Consider the following 22,620-nt stretch of genomic DNA (forward strand, 5'->3'; position numbering starts at 1 on the left):
GATGTTAGGAAGTCCCCTTGCTCTAGTTGGCCAAGCACGTGCTGCAACGACCATCCTGAATTTTTTGGGACTTGAACTTGTTTCATCGCTGCAGGTCGAGAATGGGCCTCCAGCCCCCAATCTTCTTTTTTACTAAGAAGTATCTGGAGTAAACTCTGGCGCCCGGAGTCGCTTTGGAACACGTTCTATCGCCCCTTTTCTTACCATGGCCCGTACCTCCTGCAGGAGCTGAGGGATGTGCTGCTCCTGCCAGGCCACCAGTGGTATCCGAGGACCCTTCTGCTGGAATTCTAGAGTGTGTCCGTGGGCGATACCGTATAGCAGTCGGTAGAGATCTTCTTCCACTCGCTGACGAAGTCCACCAGCCAGCCTCCCACCGGGGTGTCCTGGCCAGTTCAGTCCTGTTTTGGGGCCTGCATGCCACCTTGGGAGAGACGACGACAGCGGCCACATACGAAAGCTTTGGAACTACCCATATAGGCCTCCTGGTTAGTGGAATGGAGGGTTGCGGGGGGGGGGATTGACGGTAGGACGACGATCTGCTGCCGAACCCCTATGACGATCTTCCAGATTCACTTTCTGACGCACAAAAGCAAGGGCAGTGTTGCTGTAGCGTGCGTAGGGCCCGGGCCATCTCTGTGTCAGTCTTGATGGCTTGCAGCGAGTCATCCACAGCCTTCTCAAAGAGATTGTCCCATTCGAACGGCATGTCCAGGACCCCCGTCTGAAAGCCACCAACTTTTGCCAGGAAGTTCAACCAGCCACGAAGACAGAGGCAGACACCGTTTCCCATCTGGCGGAACCCAGTGTCTGGGATGTCCAGGGCCACAGTGATGGCATGGTCTGATGCCACTACACTCTCCTGGAGGATCTCCAGCGCCTCGACCCGCTTTTCGTCGGGGAGGAATTCCAGCAACGGGGCCATCTTGTAACACAGCTCTCTTTTGTACCTGGCCAGGATCCCAACAGCATACGCTGCCTTGACCGTCGTTGCTGCCGAGCACATCACATTTCGGCCAATGCCATCCAACTTCTTCCCCTCGCTGTCCGGGGGGAACGGGGGCCGACGACGATGGATTTTAGGACTTCTTCCTCGCAGCCGCAGAGACAACAGAGTCTGGGGAAGGCTGCGATCACAGGCACCTGGGGGCGGACTCTGGCACCCAGTACTTCTCTAGCCGGTCTCTTTCCGTCAGGGTTGAGGCGGGATTCTTTATCAGCGCTAGGCCCTCATCCCAAACATCGTCCAGGAGAGGCACTGCCAGAATGGTCTTCCTCTTAGCATCTCAGCGCTGGTACCGGAACCCTTCCCTTTTGGTCTCATCTGGCGTCAGCTGGAAGAGCTCCGACGCGCGGGCGACCATGGAGTGGAATAATCCCATTTCGTACAGTGGAAATGCTCTCGGTGGCAGTGAAACGCTGCGTCGTCGTCCGTATCTGTCGTCGCATCCGTCCACGTATCCCTAAGGGGGAGGGTATGTGAGGCCGTTGATGGGGTGGCGTGGAGTGCCGCTTCCTCTTCTTTGCCGGCGGTGGGCCCGGAGCCACCGGAGGCAGGGCCCGAGGCGCTGTCGGCATCCTCTTCTGTATATCTGACACCAGCGTGTGGAAAGTGGACAGGATATCCAGCGACACGTCCCTGGGAGTGGGAAGGTGAGGGGGAGTAGGCTTGCTGGGCCCAAGTGCCTACGTCATCTTTGCCGGCTCCACCACCATCGTCCCCCTCGACGATCACCTCGTTGTCCTCGGCGTATCCGCCGTCGACGTTCCCCACATCCTCCAGGACCGTGTGAACAGACGCCATGTCCTCTTCGTCCGAAGAAGAAATATCTGTGCCCTGGAGCTCGGTAAAGGCCTCCACTGCCATCCCCCTCCCCCTGTTTTTTGCATCCTGAGGAGTCGGAGCTGGGCTCAGGGCCGGAATCCTTTTCGCTGGTGTCTTCTCCACCGGCTTGGCCGAAGCCTCCCGCCTGGGAGGAAGGACCACTCTGGGCACCATCGGGGACCCTTGGCTGGGTCAGCGCCTTTAGCCTTTGAGAGGGCTGCGCCACCAGCTTTAACAACGTGGATGATGTAGTCTGGGCCACCTGGGCCTTCAGGAGTAGGTCGGAACCCTTACCCTGAGTCTTCTCCGGCTTCTCTCACCGCTGCCCCGAGTTAGCCAATTTCCTCTTCGAGGGGGAGCTAGAACAATGGCTCGAGATGGAGGCCAATGGCAACGATGAGCGCGCCCTGCTCGTTGCGGGACCCACTTGCACAGTGACCCCGACAGAAACAAACTTGCTGTGTTTGGCCTTGTCTTCAACCTCCACGGATGGGGAAACTTCAAAGTACTTAGAAGCCCGAGCATGTGAATCCATGCCAGACCCGATGTTGGAGAAGTTAACATATCTGTTCCTTTGCATTGTTCCCCATAGAGTTGTGTGTGTGAAAAGTCCTATCCCAACTACTCTTTACCAACTTTGGCCAGTGGAGGCCTGGTCCCCCCTAGGCCCCTCCTAGTGTCTGAGATTGATTTTGTTTACTTACCTGAAATGTTCTTACCGTTTTTACTTTGTGATCATAAACACTGGCCGTTAAGCAAGAATTGATGCAGTCACACTGTGTGAGACTACACAACACTTATCTGCTTGGTATTAGGTAACCCACCTTTCGGTATACGTCTGTACTACACAAGTTGGTAGTGTGACTGAGCAGCCAGGCCTATTTCAAGAGGGGTAAATGTGAGCTGTAGAGCTGTAGCAATACAATTTGTAAATACAAGTAATACTTACACTCAATGTTTCTGTTATAAATTATTATTTAATTAACATACATTCAGAGTTCTTTAAAAAAGGCAATTCATGTAACAATGTAAATATACTTTAAAATCACTTTGCAGAATCAGAACTAGTTAGTGGATAATCTTTGGATATGCTTCTTACACAATCCCTACACCCAGAGGCGACTTCAATCACAAGGACAGTACTGACATTTATATACCCCACTCGGTATACTTTGCAGATTCTGAGGTTACAGAAAGGAAAGGTTTAAGGAAGGAAACAGGTTAAACAGGCTCTCAGGATATGTGAGGACAACTAAATCTTCCAATGAAGTCTAGATAAGCCTTTTCCAGCAGTAACAGTCTAAAACAAGTTACCACCTATGAGGGACAAACAATATCAAAGTCAATGGGCTAGAGAGTCTGCAGGGAGACAGGATAGCCAAAGTCAATTTGAAACAGTCTATAGAGCTGAGCACTTCTTAGAATCAAAGGCTTGCACAAAGTTAAGAGAGTTTGTAGAAAAAACACTTGTATGGTCAAAAGCTGTTAAATCTGTGAAAAGCAGAGTTGGAATCAACTCTAGGGATAAGCCTCAACTTAGAAAACACAGCTAAAAGACAATGAGGTAAGTACCCCAAGTATAAACAGTATCTCTGGTCTGAAGAAGAGTGGTCCAGCTGGATTCTGCCCTGTTGTACCAATGCAGACCCTGGGTTTCTAAGCCTCAGTCGTGGGGACAAGAGGAAGGACGTCTGGAGGGCTCCTGCAGTGGCACTTTAGAGGTCGTTGGCAGCTACGGGCTCTTTTTGGTCCAGCAGCGCTTAGTAAACAGCACCGTTGCAGATCTTGGATACCGGTTGGGCTTCCTATACTCCTTGGGTCCTGCACTCTGGTGAGGGGACTCGAGCTCTGGTCGTCCTGCTTCTGGAAGGCACTTAGGAGACTCCTGGAGCTTCTAGCCGGATTTCAGACGTTGCACATAACTATGAATTTCTCGACCCGTGGCACTCGGTTCTTGCAGCAGCTAAGTAGTACAGCCAGTCGGGGAAGGTGGTCCAGTGGAGTTCGTCACGGGGTTAGTTGCTCCCACTAGCCCAAGGGAAGGAGTGGTCAATCAGGACTGGTTGCATTTAGACATTCCTAGAGACAAAAGACAAAGGACTTTCGGGAACCTCCCTCACATTCTGCCTTTCCAGACACACTAGAGCCAGAGGCGTGTTTCAGAGCTTGAGCCCGCCAAAGGCAAAACAAAGAAAGGGCTCAAATCAGCCTCGACACACAGAGTAAAACCCAAGAAAGACCGAACAAACAGTAAATGGTGAAAAAAGAAGACGGGCCAAATTTACTAAATCCTCACCCATGGGCGCTATACTGCAGCTGAGGATTCAACCTGTGGTAGAAAAGCACAATGGTAGGAAAATTAAAAGACTGCCACCAGCCATTTAAAGTAGTGAGGGTAACATAGAAAATGTTACATGAGAATGTAGGATAAAGGGCACGTTCGGAAGTAAAATGTTTCGGCGGAGGGCGCTATGCGTCGACTTGATGTCCCCTCCAAGGTGTTCGTCTCGGGGATGTCGTTATTGAAGGCATATATAGCATGCGCAGCACCCGTTGGCTTCAGTTCTGTTTTTCCCCCTTTAGCGGAAATACCTGCAAAAGCACAGGAATGACAGTACTCAGCCTTGAAGGAACGGAATCTGTAATAGCATAGGAAATTCTACTGTGGGGTACGCTGGGAGAGCGATGACGAATACGTGGGCGGAACATCCAGTCGAAAGAACGTTACCAGGGGTAACTTGTTCTTCGAATGGATTGTGTTCTCCCACATATTCCTCATCTTTGATAGACTCCTAAAGCAGTATTTGATTTGGTGGAGGGAATAGAATTTTTATTTTAATTGTTTTCATGAACCAAGTACAGGACTGCTTTACCAAAGCTATCATCCTGACCGAGGGAAGATTCCAGGCAGTAATGCTTTTTGAATGTGTGGATAGTAGACCACATTGCCGCTTCACAAATATTTTTTATGGGGACACCCCTTTGCAGGGCTGCAGAGGTAGCCATGCCCTAGATGGAATGGGCCCTTAATCCTTTTGGAGGATCCTTTCCTACCAACCTTTACCATTCTGAAATGGCCAGAATGATCCATCTGGACAGGGTCTGCTTTTAGACAGACCTTGCATGCCCACCACAGAAGATCCTGCGCGACTCTGCTTAGAACCTGAAGTACGTCCAACATCTTTCCTGAGAACAGAGACCATTGAGGTCTGAGGGCCCATTGAAAAGATCTAATTCTCAGGCGGGCCTCTGGTACCAGAAAAATGCAGGATGACATTAAGCCGAGCAACCACAAAAAATGTTTTTAAAAATCTAAGGCCGAGAGACACTGGGCACCTTGAAATTTGGTGACCCGCTGAAGAATGTCTTGAGCCCTCACCTCGAGAGGCGAGCTCTTTCCCAAGTATGTGTCCACAACAGCACCGATGAATTGGAGTTTCCGAGAGGGTGTCATACGGGACTTCTTGCAATTGGAGGTGAAGCCCAGTCTGTGAAGGGATTGGCAGGTAACATTGAGATGATCCAGGACTTGTTCTGGAGAACGTGCCCTGATCAGCCAACGGACTTGTTCTGGAGAACGTGCCCTGATCAGCCAATCGTCCAGGTAGGGGTAGGTGTGAATCCCCCCCGTTAGGGAGAATTCTCATAAATGTGCTAATTCCCTTCACCTTAGAGACCCCCAGCAACTTTGCTGGATTTTGAGGACTTGATTTTTTTTCCCACTCTTTCATGTATTTTGATGTGTGTTTTACTCTTGTGTTCTTTGACTATGGAGTTTTAGATAACTGCATAGGAATCATCTTTTCATGTGTGTTACACAGCACCCTCAGTGCAGCGACACAGGGATGTCTTTTAGACTTCCAAAAGGTTTAAATACCTCCTCTGGTATCAACTACTGTTTCCCAGAGAATGTAAAGTTAAATTGACTTTACTAGTCTTTTTAAATTCCTAGACCCAGCACACACTATCTTCCTATAGAGTGCTGGGGGTGGGGGGATACCTAGTATCCCCTGTGTCTAGAAACTCGTGTAGCAGTCCATGTAGCAGTCAAATGCTTCCCTTTTCTATCGAAATGGCTGGTGGCAGTGGTTTTACAAAGAACTACCTTGATTTTTCCCGACCGTGAACAGAGGTAGCTAAAAATCGCAGGAGCCATGTTTTTCAAGATGGCGCCTTAAGCCCCTTTGTTTAAACAGGTCCCGGTCTTCTTTTTTCATCATTTCATTTTGGAAAGGTCCTTCTAGTGTTTGTCTCTGGGCGTCAATCCAGGTTTGGTTCCTTTGTTTCTATGCCTTTGGTGGGCTTCAGGACTGAAGACCGCCTCTGGCGTCTGAGTGTCTGGGGTGGGCAGGAAGTGAGGGAGGTGCCCAGTCAATCACAAGCCAATGGAGACTAAAAAGGATTCAAGGCACGACAGAATACTATGGGAAAACAGGTTTTTTGTAGGAATTACTGGACCAGATCAAATATAAGTTTATTGAGTTAAGTGCTGAGAGCATGGCGGGAAGATGTGTTTATGTATGAATGTTTAGAACATAGTAATTTATGCTAAACAAAAGCGATAAAGTATTCCTGCATATGCAGCATAATGTTATGTAGCTTGTCCCAAACGGAATCTGGCCATGCAACACTGGAAACTCTGCAGCATCCCTTGTATGGCAAGAAGGACAATTCTGGATGAGCTCTGCTGGTATCCAGTGACCAAGTCAAGAGTATTTAAGCCCCAGGCCCAGCACCAGTCTTCAGGACTTAGGAGCCAGCCACGGAGGACAGAATGCTGGTTGGAAAAATGGCAGAGTCCTCTGCCATCTTTCCCCCAATCCTCATGATCTGTAAAGATTAAAGTTTGGTTATCTCTTTCAAGACAGACTCATGGCTTTTAATTCCCTAGAGGGCTGCATTTACTCTGGTTTATGGGGATTATGGGTCCCCTGTATTTAAAGGGCTCCCCTATAAATTGGGGTGTGCTTTCACTATTGAACTGAATCGAGTCCTCTAGTGAACTGAAACCATTTGCACTGCCTAAGAAAGTATTTGTGATCTATTCTATTAACTTGTGCCTTTGTCCTCCTATTTAAAGTGACTGAAATGCTATTTTGCTCCTATTTCAGGGGAGCCTAATTTACTTAGAAACTTATTGGTTTGGTACTGAAGTGTATTTATGTATGATATTAAGTTGCCTCCTTCTAGTGAATGTTTTCTAAATGACTGTGTAATAAATTAATAAGTGTTTTACCAAGAAACCTTGAGAGTAAGTGTCTATTTGAACCACTGTGATTGTAAGACCTGTGTGTAACCTCTTTTACTGCTCACATTGCCTCTTGAGATAAGCCTGGCTGCTCAGCTCGCTACCAAAAACTGTGTAGCACAGACTTATACCAAAGGTTGGTTTTGCTTACACCTGTAGTCCTAATTGTATGTGGTGGTTCCATAGTGTACTGCATGCAATTCTGCCTAACACCCCTCTCCTGAGACTCGCTGCCACCAACGCCATCAGTTTGGTGAGAACCCTCGTGGCAGAGGTCAGCCTGAATGGCAGAACTCGAAATTGATAATGAGAACTGCCAACTGCGAACCTCAGGTATTTTCTGTGCTTGAGATGGATTGGCACATGAAAATAGCATTCTGAAGGTCCAATGACACCAACCAATCCTGGAATTGGAGGGCCTGAAGGATCTGAAAAAGTGTGACCATCTTGAACTTGTCCATCCTGAGGAACTTGTTCAAGTATCTCAAGTATCTGAAGTCCAAGATGGGTCTCAGTCCTCCGTCCTTCTTGGGTATTAGAAAATAAGGGGAATGCCAACCCTTATTCCTCCCGCTACAAGCAATGGTTCTATAGCACCTTTTTCTAGCAGGGTTAAAATCTCCTGCACAAGGAGCGGATCTGGAATCCTCAAAGAGTGGTTCCCTGGCGGATTGTTCTGAGGTCTTTGCGTAAAAGGAAGGCAGTAACCCTGGGCTACAGTTTCCAAGGCCCAAGCATCCGAAGTAAATTATCGCCATTCTTCTAGATGACAGTCTGCCTCACACTGGTGAACTGTGACTCGAGACCTCAGAGGATTTGAGGTGGCTGATGCAGCGGCAGATGTTAAAGAAGCCCCCTCCTTGTCCACCACAGGGAATATTCTTTGTCACCTTTGACTGGCCATTCCTCTCGCCCTTCCAACTGAGGAGTAGTAGCTGTTAGGGAGAATTCTCAGAAATGTGCTAATTCCTCTCTACCTGAGGGACCCCCAGCTATTTTGATTTTTTATCTGGAGAGAGTGAGACCCTTTTTCCCACTCCCTCACGTATTTTAAGTGATTTTGAACTGTGTGTTTCTTTCGGTTGTGGAGTTTGACAAACTCCATAAGCATCATCTTTTTCCATTTTATGTTACCCTTTCCTCGATGAATGGCTGGTGGCAGTGGTTTACTTTTAACTACTGTGGTGTGCATTTATTGCGGGCTGCGCTCGCAGCTGCAGTAAAGCACCCAAGGGTGCATTTTGTCAAAATGACCCCAGTTTTCGCCATTTCTTTGTGGAAAGGTCCGTCTTCAGATTTACTCTGCGCGGACAAACCAGGTTTGGTCCCTTTGTTCATTTTGCCTTTGGCGGGATTCACGAGTGAAGCCCGTCTCTGGCTCCAGGGTGTCTGGCAGGGGTAGGAAGCGAGGGAGGTGCCCGAAACTCCCTGTGCTTAGTCTCCTAGAAAACAGGAATGCACTCTTAGGTGATTGGCGAGCTGGCTGTCTGGCAAAGTGGGTGACTGACAGCTAGGATGGAATGAATGGGAGAAACCTGCATAAAAGGCAAGGCTTTTTGGCTTGGAAGGCAGAGTCGACCACTGGACAAAGGAATCCGAAGAAGAACTTGAAGAGGATGCCTGCTGAAACTCCTGGACCGTTGGTTTGCCCAGTGAAGCCCTGCTGCTGTGCTGAAACTCCAATTTTGTTTCGATTAGAGAAGCCCTGCAAGGACGACTTCTCCCCTTCAGTTGGTGACACCAATCAACTCCAAAGTAAGCCACCTGGACATCCTCTCAGAGCTGGTTGAAATTCCACTGCAGTTGCTGCTGGAACCAAATAGCCAGAGAGAGGAACACCAGATCATGTGCGTTGCTTTTAAGCTAGCCAAGAGCTCCAGGAAGACCCTCCGGACTCACAGGAAGCAAGACTGACCAAGCCTGAGCCACCTCAACAGAGTGCTGGACCCCAGATGCAATGAAAGCCCATCTCGACAGCCAGGAACTGCTGTTGCTATTTGCGGTAGACGCAAGGAGCTGAAACACTGAAGTGCCACTTGTTTGAAGATTGCCGGTTGCAGTCAGTGACCATTCCATTGCAGTGCAGGAGTCCACAGACGTCCCTCTTGTCCCCACGGCTGAGGTCCAGGAACAACAGGATCTGCAGAGCTGCACAGGAACAGAAGCCATCTGCTGCACTTTTCTTCAACCTAAAGGTACTGCACAGTCTAAGAGAACTTACCTCGCAGAAAAATGGAACTGAAGCCAATGGGTGCTGCGCATGCTATATATATCTTTGATGACATCATCCTCGAGACAGAGGCCTTCGAGGGACATGGAGTCGACGCCATCGACGCACAGCACCCTAAGCCAGTATTTATTTTTCTGTAGCAGCTGAAGGTTCAGTGTACTTACCTACAGCTCACATCTTCCTCTTAAGATAAGCCTGACGTCTCTGCCTCTCTACCAAGGTCCTGAGTTGGTACAGACTGATACTAAGAGTTGGAGATCTACAAACCACTTGGATAGCTTACTAAAGTCTTACTACCAGTAAGACTTTACGAAAAACTCCCCTAACACTCTGGACCCCCCCTGCAACTGGACAATTGACTGAAGTGGGCCCAGCAAAGAGGAGAAACCATGGAGGTGGTTTCACTGTGAATCAGAGTGAGAGGGTGAAGTTTTCAAACCTGTTTCCACTTCTCTCCCCACCATACGGCTGTACGGGCAATAAGGTACACACCCCAACTCTCCCTTGCCTGGCCGTGATTGATGGAGTCCCGGTCACGAGTGGTGGGATTGGGAGAGTAGCACTAATCTATTAAACATACTTTTGTTTTCTTCTTTTCTGGAACATTTACCACCCTGTTGCCCTTGCCAATACTTGTTGGACAATTTAGATGAGTACTTCATTGCTGCAAGAAGTGCTTATCTGGGACTTGTGATTCTTTGAGGCACTAGGCCTACATAGCTAGTGGGGGGGGAATTCAATCCAAAATCAAACAAACCATCTGAAGTTGATGGGAAAGCTGTGATAATTAATGATATCCTAATATGTGTTTCTTGCTTTTTCCTCGCCTCCTGCTGCAGGAAGTGCCAATCAATTGGGGGGGGGGGGGGAGGAGGAAGGGCACATGTTATTTTTCAATCTAGAGCCTGTTCACAATATCCAAACTAAACTCCAACTCTCAGCCTTGGCCCAGAAGCAGAAATAATCCAAAACAAGCCAGATCGAACAACCAGCGATTTCAAGATGTTCCATATAGAAGTATTGGAAAGGTAGGTTTGGACAGTACACATTTTGAAAGACATGGGGCCTCATTCCGAGTATGGCGGTAAGGGATAGCGGCCACCGGTAACGAGACCGGTGGCGGTAATCCCTTACCGCCATACACCGAGTTCCCTCTGCGCCCTCGCCCTTAACGCCTGCTTTGAGCAGGTGTTAAAGTCGAGGGCGCAAAGGGGCCTCCAAGCCAATAACGGTGACCGTAATGAACGGTCACCATTATTTGCATCTTCCCCATTCCCATTGAGCCCTATGGGGGCTCATTTGGGAATGGGGAAGAGCCTTGGTGAATGGGGAATTACCGCCCCGCCAACCTTGGAATGGGGCGGTGATTCCGCCATCCACCAAGGCGCTGCCGGTCCGGGTACGGCGTCAACCAAGGCGTTAATAGCGCCATTGGTTAGCGCCGTACTCGGAATGAGGCCCATGGTCTCTCTTAGAAGGGCTGCCATTAAAACGTTCATTGATCACTTCAGCATATAGATCAAATATGGGCCAAATGAAGATCTCAATGTTACAAAAGGTAAAATCGATTTACATTAGTAGAATTCCCTTTACTTCCAAATGTGGTCACGTTTAATTCTGGATTACCTTGGAAATACATTTTCAAGAGATTTTTATGCTTTCTCACTTACTGAAAAGTTATCTAAATTCATGGACACATTTTTAGAATGTGTGATCTTAGGGGTGCATATCCTCATTCTAACACTCAGGCAGAGTGAACGCCATCTCTCCCAGATTACCCCATGTGACAGATCCCAGCTCCCTCAGCAGCCCTCAGTGGCTCCCAACCTCTTGCCCATCATTCCCTGAAGCACGAGTAAGTACTCAATTGATCAAGTTAGGGTGGCAAAAAGCAGCTGGAAAAATAGGCAAAACATGATGGCCTGTTCTCCTGGCACACCCTGCTCATCAGGTTTCCCAGAAAGATGGCGTCTCCAAGATCACTGTGGTAGGTGTTGGCAACTACAGTATTTTGATTTCCATGGCCTTCGATCCCTGGGGTTTGCTCTGCAGGCCCACTCCTCGCACCCAATTATATTAGTAATTCTCTGTTCCCTGTGTTTAGGGGATATGGAAAACTGACCCATAACTAGACAGCAAGGTTTCCTGCAGGATTAACCTACCTCACCTAATTGAAGACATGGTTTAGCAGTCACACAGTCTTTCACAGTTCAGAGGTTTTTACCGTACCGTTATGGTCACTTTAATATCTAAGGTATTGCAGATATTCTTTATCACAAATCTGCTGTTTAGTATCCCAGTGTGACTTTGGATAGGAATCTGTTCAACCAGTGGGTCAGTCTCTCACACAAATGAATGGGAGTGATGGGCTGTCTTCTGACTGGCAGAGCCGAAGAGAGTCCTTATCTTGTGGTACCTCAGAATATCAAGAATAGGGTTCAATCGCATAGACCAACAGGCCGGTACTTACGGTAGGCAAATGTGAGGACCCTATTCTGTTGAGAGACTGGCCCCTTCCCTTAGCTTATACTGAAACACTACGAAACAGGATCAATCTGATGTTTTGCTTATTGAGTTACATTATCATCCTAACACATTTTACAGTTTGTACACAAAAGGTTAATAACATGTCTTAAACCATAATTTTGTGTTTGAGTTTCAGTATTGAAATATTGTGATGAACACAAGAGCATGTAATGGGTTCACCACACAGGGCAAGGTGCTTACTCAAATGAGTATGCACTTTGCTACTGCAATCTCTATTTGACAGGGTGCTCCCTTTGACTCTATGCACCAGGAACTGGCTCAAAGGCCTCCTGTGTAATAACATGAAATATTCTACTGTGGGATGACCATTCTTTCAGCATCATTTGTTGATCAGTGGCAGATGTACAGATTGTGTATGCATCTATACATTCAGTTAGAGACTAGGAGAAAGGGTCTGGAGTACAAGAGGGGGTCACACTCACCTTTGGAAAAGAATGTGCTGACCATGAAGCTGAAAGAGATGGTGGAGATGGAGAAGATAGCCAGGAACACGAACACCAGGGTAGGGTCACTGCTGGTCAGAACAGCACCATGTCTGCTTACCTAGACAACATCAAACCATAATTCAGCATCTTCTTACAGGAAAAACCTGCTATGCGCAGAGAGAGCACCTCCCCAAATACAGTTGGTCTAACAACTTGACAAGGTGGGAAAGAGGAGAGGGAAAGCAACGGTCACAGTTATAAACAACTGTTTGTCTCTCAGGAATTAACACTGATATACCAATGACAAAGCCACAATTTAGGGAGGGAGGAGAATTTCTCCAGCATAGTACCTGTTACACAGACCCAAATGCAAACAATATCTGCAGCTACTCATTAAGCAGATTCTGGGAGCAAATATGCACACATGCCTGCTTTTACAAAAAAGCGCTATAGAAATACAATAAAATGCAAATACACTCACCTGCACACAGAAGAGGATGGTGACGAAGAAGACAGACACCAGAAGGAAGAGGAGGAACATGATGAACCAGGCACTCCAGTGAAGCCAGTTGCTGAGGCCCATCATGCGCATATACTCCTGGGAAAGGATGCAGATATTTTAAAATATTACAAAGATGAGATTACACTGAAAAACAGAACCTCTCACAAACTCAGCTTCTCAGTTGCTGAGGCTTTCATGAGTACCATTGCTGCAAAAGGCACATCACTTACTCATTAAAAAAAGGACATTGTATATATAATATAATTCACGCACCCCTCCTGCACCCCATACCACTAGCAACTGCAGAAGGGAGCCAAAGGCTTAAATCATGTTACTGATGAGACTGCACAGCGAAGCTTCATATCTCCACTACCTCATGTGGCGGTTCAGAAGAGGAATACAGACTCAGACTTTTCATCTCACTGCTGTTTATTAACTAAAAAGGTGAGAACTATCTTTCCCTACACTAAGGGTGTTCCCTATCTAACAAAGCTAAGGTCTACTATCCAAACTAACCTAAACACCTGCTACTGCTATTAGAACAACAAACGTTCAGGAGAATGACTCCCTTCTCCTGTGAGGTGATTTTCTACCAAGTTCAGTTCAATAAAGTATCCATAGAGAGTTTGTGCTAACTACTTTTACCAAAACATAGGTCTCAACCCTCTCTTCCAGTCGATTTTTTCTTCTTTACTTCTAATTCTACTCTTATTCTATGCTAGTTCATTTTTTCCCTCTCCTTTCAAGGGACAAGTTTGTTCCATTGCGTGGCTGACCTCTTTCCTCTCTGACCGACCCTCTCAGGTCCAACTTGAGCCCTTCATCTCCGCTATCTTTTACTCTACCTGTGGTGTGCCCCAGGGCGTTAACTTCTCCCCCTGGCTTTTCAACCTTTACCATGCACTTCTTGCCCACCGCATTGCCGCTCTCTGCCCTAACTTTCAGTGCTATGCGGGTGACACTCAGCTCATTTTCAGGCTATCCTCGGCCACCTCTTCTCCGTCTCTCATCTCGGACTGTCTGTCCGCTATCCAGGAGTGGTGTGCCGCCAATGACCACTGCCTTAATGCCAGTAACACTGAGATTCTCCTCATCGGCACTTCCGTTCCCTCCTTTTCTGTCACACTCTGCCCGGCCTCTCTTGGCCCTCCTCTTGATCCAACTTGCGAGGCTAAAAACCTCGGGGTCATCTTTGACCCCACACTCTCCTTCTCTCCTCACATCTCTAACATCTCTAAGAAGTCACGCTACCAGCCGAACCTCCTCAGAGGTATTCCAGCTTTTCTCTCCTTCCCCCAGAAGCTCACTGTCTCCAGAGCTCTGGTTCTCTCTAGGTTGGACTATTGCAACAGCTTCTTTCTAAATCTGCCATCCTCTACTCTCCACCCTCTGCAACTCATCCAAAACAGGACTGCGAGACTTGTCCTTGGCCTCAAGCCCAGGGATCGTATCTCTCCAGGACTGAAATCTTTTTACTGGCTCCCAGTGGCTGCGATGATCAAGTTCAAAACCCTCTGCATCATCCACAAGGCCTTCTGGGGCCTGAGGCCCCAATACCTTCAACTCTCTCTTCCTAAATATCTTCCTTTTCAAGCTCTTCGCTCATCCGCCTCCAACTCCCTCAGGGTCAGTCGCTTCTCCAAGCAACGAGTTGGAGGTAGATCTCTTTCTTCGGCTGGGGCTTCCCTCTGGAACAGCCTCCCTGAAACTTGAGGAGAACCATCTCCGGTTCCAGAAGCACCTCAAAACCTTTCTCTTTGCTTCTGCCTTTTCTCCTCCTCTCCCCTACTGACCTCCTGGCCACCCTCTGATCACGGGCCCAGGTCCCTCCCCCGCCAGTCACACACTCCTGCACTGCCTGCCTGGCATCCCCCGCACTTTGGGACTGTTCTGTATCCCTTCAGTCCCACCATCAGCACTCGACACCTGCCTGCACTCACCTTTGCACTTGCCACCTTCTGGCCGTTACCTTACTCATTGTTATTTTATTCCCATGTACTGCACTTTCCCCCCTTCCCCTTTCCCATGAACTTGCACGATCTGAAAGACACCTGGCCTAGTATGATCGTTGTCTGTCCTCCCTTTGTTCCCCCTCCCGTGCCTTGTCGCGCCTTGAAACACTTGTTTATAGGCGCGTTATAAATGCCATATCATATAATTCTCTGTATTCAAACTTATATCTTCCTTTCATTTAATGTCCGCTCTTTATCTTGACTGGGACGAGTATGAGCGTTCCAGTAATGCTTCTCACTCATCAGATATTCTTAATACTTTATCTTGACTGGGACGAGTACGAGAGTTCATCTGATTTGTTTTTTGATTTGATAAATATATACCGCGCTTGAAACACTTGTGTATAGGCGCGTTACAAATGCCATATCATATCATAACAAACAGTTTAATGGCGCTGATGACTTTATGAGGCAGGATTACGCAGAAATACAATAATACCTATATTCCTTCCAAAAGCATCATTTTCTGAACTGTCATGAATAATCTTCTTCATTTAAACAGAAAAGGTTTTAAGGGCTTTACAGAGCTTAAACAATGAGTCCAAGGTCCTAATTTCCCTAGGTAGACTGTTCCAGAGTCTGGGACCAAATACGGCAAACCTTCTATCCCCTCTCGACACAAATGAAGACGGGGGGATAGCTAGCAAGCAAGGCATGATCCCTTGAACGTAGACATCTGGACGGTTGATAATGTTTAAGCATATCTTTCAAGTAGTCTGGGGCAAGAATATTCAAGCATTTAAAACACCAGACATGATACCTTGAATTTAATGCAATCCTCAACCGATAACCAGTGAAGTAAACGACGTGAGTGGGACATATGAGCAGTTTTATTAAGTCTATAGATCAGCCTAACTGCTGCATTCTGCGCTCTTTGTAGTGTGCAGAGTTGTTTTTTTTTTGGAATGCCCATCAATTGACTATTACAATAGTCAAAGTGGGCATTTGTGAGTGCTCCCACTACCAAGGCATGATCCTCTTCAGGAAAATAGGGGAGAGTTTGCCAGAGAAGTCTTAAGGAGTAGAAGATAGCCTTCATCTTGGCCCCAACCTGGCTTTCACTTCCCAAGTTGTCCTGCCAGATGCAGCCAAGGTTTTTGACTTTGGTAGAAAACTTAAGGTCCACTCCCAATAGCTTTAGAAGTGACAGCTTTTTAATGTTGGCTGTCAGATGTTCTGGACCAAACAAAATAAACCCTGTCTTGGATGCATTCAGCTGTAGTTGATTAGAGGCCATCCAATCACTAATTTATTGAAGGCATTTACGGATCTTGGCAAAGGTATCCTCGACTTTGTCAATTGTAATGAAGATCTGAGTATCGTCAGCATAAGATTGAAAGCTTATTCTGCAACGTCTCAGAATCTCCATAACCAATCAGAGATACAAATTGAAAAGAAGAGGAGACAGTGCCAACGCCTGTGGCACCCCACATTCAACCCTATTAGGGAAGATGTGAAGGCCCCCACTCTGACACATTGTTGACGTTTCTACAGAAAAGATGTAAACCACTGAATAGCGTGCTTCCCAACCGTCCTTAATCTGTCCAGAAGAATGGTATGATTGACTAACGTAGGCGGCTGATAGGTCAAGCATCACCAAAAGTGAAAGCTTGCCCTGATCGGCCACCCTCAATAATTCATCGTAGACTACCAACAAAGCCGTCTCTGTACCAAACCTTGGACGCAACCCAGGCTGTTGGGGATCTAGAAGTAGCTCTTCTTCAACAAATACCTGTAATGATCTTCAGTCCCCCTCGCGGCTCTCCCGGTTTCCCAGTTAATTGGATTGTTCAGGGATAATGTCACTGAGGCTCAAAACAAGCTGGGACCTTTCCTTGTCATGTTGGCTTCTGGTTTTTTTTCGGCAGTGTCATGAACAGTCTCTCCGTTTTGTCCTCTGTCGGCTCACCCTGTGACACCTTAATGGGAATGGTATCAGCATTGTTAATGGACCTCCAGGTCCACCGCAGGATGTCTACTGTCATGCCTCCACTTTTCTCCTGCTCAGGCTCAGGAAGCCTTGTATTGTCCTCAGTCTCTCACATCTCTTCTCCTTTTCCACGCCGTGATTTGGGAGCTGTAGCCAATCTTCTCTCCAGCATCGGTCGCTGCACGACCACGTTTTCCTAAGAATACCTAGGCCAGCTGATTCGAAACTCCTGGGTTCTCCCTCTCTCAACGTCCATGTTTTATGACGTGACCGTGGGATTTCCCCAGTGTGCTGTCAAAGTCCTTCTTCTCTGTTTGGCTCATATGATACTGGGGCGAAGAAAACCACTATAAGAATACAGAGTATACATTTTCCTTCACAGGTACCAATAGTGTATTTGAATGACAATAACAGATTCTGGTTTGTTCTTTATTTCTTTCTTGATAAGATGTTATTGAAGGAGGGTTAGTGATCTGTTACTCCCGGAGTATGGGAGTCCTTGTACCCAAAGGGGGAGTGCCGCCCGGCGAGATCCAGCTTGCCTATACCCTTAGGGAGGGTAGTGTGTAGCGAGCTCACCTCCCGAGCCTCACAGGGAAAGGCTCTCCCACAGGAAGACTTGGTGGAATCCTGCAATTCGTCACCCTCAGTAACTTCCAAGTATGTGCAAGTCCTCTTGGAGAAAAGAGAACACTTCTCCATTGTTACACATAGGAAACAGTGCATCTCAAATAACTCCCCTCTTACAAGGACATCATCAACATCAGAGAAATGGATAAAATGAAGTTCAATAGTGAAACTGAAAATACTGCACATTCTAGCGACACCTCCCACTTATTTCTTTTGGCCAATCAGCAGGTGCATGTACCTATGGCGGCAAAGCGGCACATATCACCATCATTACACAGAGGAAATTATAGCTCAAATAACTCTCCCTGCATGGCCACTTATTGCTTGTGTATACCACAAAAAGAGATGTAAAAAAAGTATTAATGGAAAAGTAAATGGATCCTCGACATAGTGCCTCCAAACCTCAGTTACCAAAAATAAATATGGTCATATTATGGATTAGTATCCAGACCAAGCCTGATGTGGCAGTGCAAGGAGTTTTAATAATTGTACAAAGAAAAACAACTCAATAACTGGAGCATAGTTAATATCTGGTTTCCGCTTCTCCTGAAATCCTTTTGGGGGGTCTTTCTCCTTACCCCTGGCATCTCCCAACAGATCTTTCCAACAATTTCTTTCTGACTAAGTAATTAGCTCAACATTTTGTTTTACTCTGAAAAGGTCCATATGGTTCCTCCTTCTCTACTGTTTGGAATCCAGCACAGGGCTTTGTTTCTCCTGCTCAGTTCCAAAGTTCTAGTTAATACAGAAAAAGATCCCACTCTGAACAGCATCCTCCTAAGGTTCAGAAAACATTCAAGGCACCTACCCATCGCTCAGTGTGTATCTATTAAAGGTCCTGCGGCTTGACTCAGTCACTGGTGGGATATGTCCAACTCCACTCTCCTGACATACCCTGCAGATGTGGCTGTGTCTTTTTGGCACAAGTTGCAGAAACAGGAGGAGTTTCTCATTGACCTAATCACTGAACAAACTGGCTTTGATTAACCTAGTTTTTTAACAGAGGTGCTTAAAAGTGCCCTCTGCACCTATAGTTCTTAGTTCGACTCTGCAGCATCTCTCCACCCATTGTGGGTTTGACCCCCTTCGGATCAGCCAAGCATGCCCTGTAGGTCCTATCTGTTTTCTCTACCAACAAATAACTCATTCAACCATCTCCTGAGCTCCTCTTCCAACCACTTAAACTTAAATTTTATTGGTATTTTTATAAAACATTTAACAGTAACGTTTGGTACAGCTTTGTGGCTGACTACTTCAACTTCAAATGTCCCCCCCACCACTCCCTTCCCTCTCCCCACCCACGATCAAGTGTCACAAATTGGGGAATCCGGGACCTTGGAAACTGCCGATTTTGCCTTTATGCAGAATGTTGCTTTGTGATCATTGTTAGGTCTCCTGGTGCTTGGGTTTTTGCATAATGGTGTTTCTTCAGCAGACACTCAAGTTGTTGACCTTGTGCTGAATTGTCACTCCCCACTGTCCTGTTGTCCCCTCCTCCTTGGTCCCCGCCTCTGTCCCTCCCTCTTCGTCTTCGGGCATGTATCAGTGTTCAGGTGTCAATGTACTTACCATCCCCAAGATTGCCTCACCCCATCCCAGGCTGCTTGAAAAGTTTCTGGGTCGTCATTGACCACTGCCGTGAATTTGTCCATAAGAAACATGTGTTTCAGTTTGTTCTGCCATTCTTTTTAACTTGGGGTGTTCGAGCTCTTCAATTTTTGTGGCAAGGCTACCCTCCCAGCCCTTAGCATCATTCCCCACATCCTGGGATATCTATACACATTAGGAGTCCTTTGGTGGGAGGCCGAGTAACATAGTTAGCGGGCCGTGAGGAAGTAGTTTCCCGGTGACCTCTTCCATCCATCTCCTCAGGTCCCCCCAGTATCTCTGTATCTGCGTGCAGTGCCACCACGTGTCCCCTTGTACCCACCTGACCGCATCCCCCTGGGCACTGTGGTAAGATCCCCGCAAACATCTTTGACAATTTTAGCGGGTCTCGGTGCAATCCTTGTAGGACCTTCAGATTGTGTTCCATGTCTGCTGTGAATGGATTTCCATGGAAGGCAATTTTGTAAACCTTCTTCCACGCCTCCTCAGTGAGGACCTCCCCAGCCAGTTCTTCCCAATAATGACAGAACCCTCTCCCCTCTGTGAGGTTGTCAGTACTGAGTATTTTATACAGTTTAGACACCATACCCTTCCTAGAGCCAGCCGTGTCTAATGCTTTCTCGAAGGGGGTTAGCGTTCTTGTAAAAGTTTGCTCCCACTTTTGGTTGCATAGGATGCCGTTCAGCTGAAGATATTCAAATATGAAGAACCTTCCAGGGCCTCTGTAACTTCCTCATAAGATGAGAGCTCACCTCCCTTGAACAGTTGGCCCACCCTTTCCATGCCTTTGTCCGACCAGTGCTGCGCGTATCTGAGTCCCCTGGTTCACAGTCTGATTACCGGGTCCCACAGGGATACCAGTGGGGAGGGCCATGTGAAGGGGTGATCAGTGTGTTCCCCTCCATATGGACCAGAGTACCCCCAGGGGCGGGTGATGCAATAGCCTACTCCGGATGGTTTTTCGTGGTGTCCAGAGAAGGTCACGCACCTTGAGAGGGTGTGTATGCATGTCCTCCAGGTAGGTCCAGTATGTGTTTATGCTATCTTGCATGTGTTCAAAGAGTATCCTTAACTGGGTCGCCCAAAAACAGAGCCAGAGGTCTGGTAGACCAAAGCCCCTTTCCTCTCTCAGGAGAGTCAGGGTCGTTCTCTTAGTCCTCAGGGTTTTACCCTGCCAGATAAAGGCCTGAGTTGCTTTCAGAAGTTCACTAAAGGTCTGGTCAGGGACTCTCGAAGGGAGGGACGTGAAGAGATAGAGGAGTCTTGGTAGGACATTCATCTTCACTGCTGTCATTCGTCCGTACCATGATAGAATCATGTTGCCCCATAGCTTCATGTCCGTCTTGACTTCCGACACTATAGGGTCATAGTTGGCCAGAGTAATTTTCGTGAGGTCCCTCGTGAGATGAATACCCTGATAGCGGATCAATGTTTTCTCTACTTTTATCCCCAGGAACTCGTTCAGGGGGTCTAGTGTTGGGTCCTGAGCTCTGATAGGGAGTAACGTGGATTTCTATTTATTTATTTTCAACCCCAAGAATTTCCCAAAGGTTTCTATTAAAGAGAGTAGCAGGGGGAGCAATTGGTGAGGCCGCTCCATGTATCCCACGATGTCATCTACGAAAAATGAGAGCTTAAACTCTACCTCGCCCCACTGTATTCCCCTAATGCCCGGTGAGATCTCACTGCTATAGCGAGGGGCTCCATTGTAAGAGCATATACTAATGGGGTGAGGGGGCACCCCTGCCTTGTACCCCTTGAGAGCCTGAACGGGGTCGAGAGCTCTCAGTTTACCTGCACCTTTGCTGTGGGGGACCTATGCAGGGCTGCTATCCACTTCCTCATATGTTTCCCCAACTCCCATCTTTTGGGGAGTAGCATCATGTATCGCCATTCGACTCTGTCGAAATCTTTCTCTGAATCTATGCATAGCAAGCTCACGTCGAGGACCGACACTTGTGCATAGTGGATCAGATCTATTGTCTTCCGGATGTTATCCGAGCCTTGTCGTCCCCTTATGAATCCCACCTGATCCCCGTTGACTAGTGTTGACATAATTTCCTCCATCCTCTTGCGGAGTATCTTTGCCAGGATTGTAACATCCATATTTAGTAACGATATCGGTCTGTAGGAGGAGCATTCGGTGGGGTCCTTTCCTTCCTTGGGTATGACCACAATGATTGTCTCCATCATAGTTTCGGAAAGAATATCACCCGCAAAAACCGCATTAAATACCTTGGCCAGGTGGGGAGCTAGTTTGGAGCAAAACCTCATATAGAATTTCACTGAAAACCCATCCTCCCTTGATAAGGTGCCTCCTTTCATTCCCTTGATTGCCAGGCCTACCTCCTCCTCCTCTATCGGGACCATCAAATTCTGACTCATAGTTTCTCATATTACCTCCGAAAGGCCATTCCCATACTCATGGTATCATAGTGTAATGTCCCCGCCTCTGTCTTCGTGGCTCTCACCATTTTGCTTTTCTGTGCCACCCTAAGCTTCACCGCTAGAATTTTATCTGCTATGTCCCCTTTTCCATAGTATTTTTGTTTGAGTAGCTGAAGACTTCTCTCCGTTTTGTTCAGTTGTCATTCAGGATGTAGTCGATCCCAGAGAAAGACTTGTGTATCTTTGAATAGTATGTGAATGGTGGGTCACCTGTGGCCGTTCTTGGGAGCGTATCTTCCAAGCCCAGCTCCTGGTTAACCCTGCGGAAGCCTAGTGACATAGGGTCATCGGGGGCCTGTGAAGCGTGGGGCTTCAACTTTTTTTCTATCTCTCGAGGGGTCCAGGATCATGTTGAAGTCCCCTCCCACTATCAAGGTACCGTGTGAAAAGAGTTGGAGCTTGTATCTCACCTTCTCCCAGAATTGTGCCTGGGCTTCGTTGGGTCCGTAAACCACTGCCAGCATCAACAGGGTTCCGTGGAGTGTGCCCTTTGCGAAAAGGTATCGGCCCTCTGGGTCCTTGAGTGAGGTCTCCATTGTAAATAATGTGCCCCTTGCTAAGAGTATTGATACCCCTCTCTTTTTAGATTTGTGAGAGGCGTGCAAGACCTATTCCCCCCACCCCCTCTTATGTTAGGTTATTTTCCTCTTGCCCAATGCGTCTCTTGCAGGAAGAGTATATCCAATCGCGCCCTGCGAAACTCCCTGCATATTAGGGAGCTCTCAGTGGGGGGTGATCAGCCGACTAGCGTTCAGGGAGCCCACTTCCAGCACTGCAAGTTGATCAGCCATTACTGTAGTCTGTGTTTCCTCCGTTCGTGACCCCCTCCCCAAGAGCCGACTTGTCCTATTTCCCCCTCACCTTCGTTCCTCTTTAGCGGATCCTCTTGATCGTCCATGATCCTCTGCAAGCTGTAGGGTCCCCCCTCCCCCCTGAATTGAGCTAGAGCCCCTCTCCCTCCCCCCCAAGTGGAGCGTGACCCCCAACTGCCCCCATCATACCCCCAACTATGCCAACCAAAGCTTCCTCCGTCCCCCCCTTTTCCCGGCGTCCAGCCAGATAGTTCGACCATTGCTGGTACTCGGCAGGACCACCAACGTGTCCGCCATAACCGGGCTATTGAATCATCTACTATTTCCTTCGAGCCCCCTCCCTCCTTATCAGTGAGTTCTACCTTTAGTGGACCCCCCATACTTGCTGTTCTCTGGGAGCGTC

At 47.6% G+C, this 22,620-nt stretch overlaps 1 protein-coding gene across 6 annotated transcripts in view; it reads right to left on the bottom strand.

Annotated features, from left to right (window-relative positions):
• The window catches only part of ABCA3 (ATP binding cassette subfamily A member 3), a 1,774,001-nt gene that overhangs the window by 1,014,464 nt on the left and 736,917 nt on the right, over positions 1–22,620 (bottom strand). For all 6 annotated transcript variants that reach the window (XM_069646922.1, XM_069646923.1, XM_069646920.1 and 3 more), the window contains 2 exons: positions 12,757–12,873; positions 12,273–12,393 (listed from right to left, as the gene is read on the bottom strand). In XM_069646922.1, coding sequence (XP_069503023.1) covers positions 12,273–12,393; positions 12,757–12,873 — 238 coding nt within the window. The remainder of the gene's footprint in view (positions 1–12,272; positions 12,394–12,756; positions 12,874–22,620) is intronic.

The sequence above is a fragment of the Ambystoma mexicanum genome, chromosome 2q, assembly GCF_040938575.1.
Source record: "Ambystoma mexicanum isolate Mex_15411 chromosome 2q, UKY_AmexF1_1, whole genome shotgun sequence".
Classification (NCBI taxonomy): Eukaryota; Metazoa; Chordata; class Amphibia; order Caudata; family Ambystomatidae; genus Ambystoma; species Ambystoma mexicanum.